Below are 2,500 nucleotides of genomic sequence, written 5' to 3'. Positions count from 1 at the left end.
TGGAATCCGCTGCTCATAACAATAGATTTTTGTAAAATATGCAGTCGGAGCCTGACCCTCAAGATAGTCATGATCAAAAGGTTGTTTTTTTTTTTGGACAAATCAGACGATCAAAAAAGCTCTCTGGAAAGTACAAGTTGTTCTGTGCTACAAAGCAAATAGTTCCTGCCACTTCCACCTAATGTTCGCAGTGCTTCTATGGCCCTTCAAAAGAACAATCCTTTTATCTGACAATTTAGGTAGAACATGCCACGGAATGGCTCTCTTCCGTGACGTACCTTTGTTCTGCAGTTGGGAATGCGAGTTTCGCTGGTAATTAAACGTGTCGAGACTCGTCACAGCAAACTTCGTGGTGGCTGTACGGACAAAATATACGTCCATCTTGTCTTTTAAGACGAGGATTCACAGAGTAAGTAGGAACTGCAAACTTCGTCTGTGTACCATTGTTCCTGCATGTTACACTCCAGTTGAGTTCCACGATTATACATCACCAAACCCTCGCTGCTCAGATGAAACTGATTTAACACCTTCATCCACACAAATCATGGCGTTTCATTTGGAAGAGCCAAGTTTCGATTCGGTCGATTGATTTGTTAATTATTGCCTTGCGCACAAGATCTGCAAAGACCAGATTAAGTGAGAAGGCGACTGTGTGGTGTAGGATTCACTCCGGCCTGCATGTGAACTTGCAATTGCTCGTTCGTAATCTTTCAGGTCTACGTAAGCTGCTCTAGGAGTGCCTTCGACATTAACACGTATCGTCATGGGAAGTGGTGCGCACGATTCGATACGTAATCCAACTCTGCCCGTCTGTCTCCCTACCTAGGCAGACATTTTGAGCCTCAATACTTCATCGGCTCTTACCTCATGCTAATCACCTCCAAAAGTTTATAATTATCAGCGTACCCAATGGCCGACTGCCCCTCAACTCCAAGTTATCCTTGTCCTCAACCAGCCTTCAAGTCCTTGGTCCACATTTCCAACAGAATGCAGAACGGTCTTTGCTCAACAGGGTGTTCAAGGAGTTACAGGTATGTTCAATTAAAAGTGTTTCTGACTCGTCAGGAAAAGTTAACTCGATAAAAACAGCTAGGTTTGGAGAGGGTGGGTGAGGTGAACTACGAACCCATCACTATAATGAGCCCAGACATCCACAGACAATGAAAACAACAAATGCCACCCCACATGATTCCTGTTCATCTTATTTATTCATTTTTTTCAAGGAGGAAAAAAAAAAATCAATTGGCCACTTTAATCGGTGTCCCGATGACTGTTTACGACTTTTTATTGTTTACAGATTCCCACAAAGAATAGTCAAAGATGTCCACACCGATGGAGATGTCACCCACCTGGGAAGTTTTCACAAAGAACTTCTATTGGCGTTGCTCGCTTCGTGTCTCCAATTTTCTGGTACCTCTCTTTCAGTGTGTCAGCCTGGCAGGTACAGTTGTAATAAACGAGGAAAGGACGGGTCAGGAAAATGCACTCAAGCATGGGATAACAACGGTTGCTTGCCAAAGCATGAAGAAACAAGCTAAGAAAAGAAGACACTGCGGTTAAGCATATACAGAAGCGAATTCAGAGAATACAAGTGAATGGAATTGTACAAAGTGGGTAGAAACAGAAGCAGCAGTGGAATCGCTTCAGAGAACATTAAGAACATGCTTCAACAAATACGTGACTATGAAAGGTTTTGGGAGGAATGCCAAGAGAATGGCCACGGCGTTGGGCAGCAATGCATCCCGCCATTGTGTTCCCGAATAACGAAATAATGGGAGTTTTACTCGAGTCGAGAATGCGATGTTGCCTCCAGGAGGCGATAGAACGCATGGGGCGGGTGTAGGAAGCAAGTCTAGACTGAGAAATGGTGAATTACCGGAAACGATTTGACTCAGGAGCTGTGATCTTAAATTGAGAAGTTATGTTTACCAACAATAGATGACCACCTCAAAGGAAAGGTGAGTCTCCTTCACAAAAAAACAGATTCGGCATTGCTTTCACTGTGCTCGACAACGAAGATTTATTTTTTTTTCTGAGCACAATGTTTAATGGACAGGTGTGAAACAGAGACAGACAGACAACAGGCAGGTACTCAAACTCAGCTCGAATAGTGAGAAAGCTTACCAGAGAACATGTATGACCAGAGTATGACCTGAAAAAACAAGTATCGAAACACAACACGAGCATGCTGCCAATACGAAACCCTGAGCACTGACTGAAAGGACAGAATTCCTAGCAATTAATACATTTTGGATTCACAAGTCTTTGTGGCAGCAGCAACACAATAGATAGTAATGCTGAATAAAGAGTCATGAAAAACACACACAACTTCAGAATTAATTGTTAATGCTGAATTGGTGAAAAACACAGAACGAACAAACTGTGGTGTGGGATGGGGAGGGGGAAGGGATGCGAAATAAACAAACATGTGAGAATCAATTGGAATAAACATAATATGTATGTATGTATGTTGTTGTTCATCTTTCGGCTGCACCCGTGA

The 2,500-nt window shown here is 42.8% G+C and overlaps 1 protein-coding gene across 5 annotated transcripts in view; it reads right to left on the bottom strand.

Moving 5' to 3' along the window:
* Positions 1 to 2,500, bottom strand: part of LOC147015576 (casein kinase I) — a 128,540-nt gene that overhangs the window by 17,224 nt on the left and 108,816 nt on the right. For all 5 annotated transcript variants that reach the window (XM_085850456.1, XM_085850455.1, XM_085850457.1 and 2 more), the window contains exon 8: positions 1,350 to 1,434. In XM_085850456.1, the coding sequence (XP_085706582.1) occupies positions 1,350 to 1,434 (85 nt within the window). The remainder of the gene's footprint in view (positions 1 to 1,349; positions 1,435 to 2,500) is intronic.

The sequence above is a fragment of the Eptatretus burgeri genome, chromosome 12 (genome assembly GCF_056783735.1).
Source record: "Eptatretus burgeri isolate ZD-2024b chromosome 12, Ebu_testis_v1, whole genome shotgun sequence".
NCBI classification, from domain to species: domain Eukaryota; kingdom Metazoa; phylum Chordata; class Myxini; order Myxiniformes; family Myxinidae; genus Eptatretus; species Eptatretus burgeri.
This window is presented reverse-complemented; position numbering and strand designations above follow the sequence as displayed.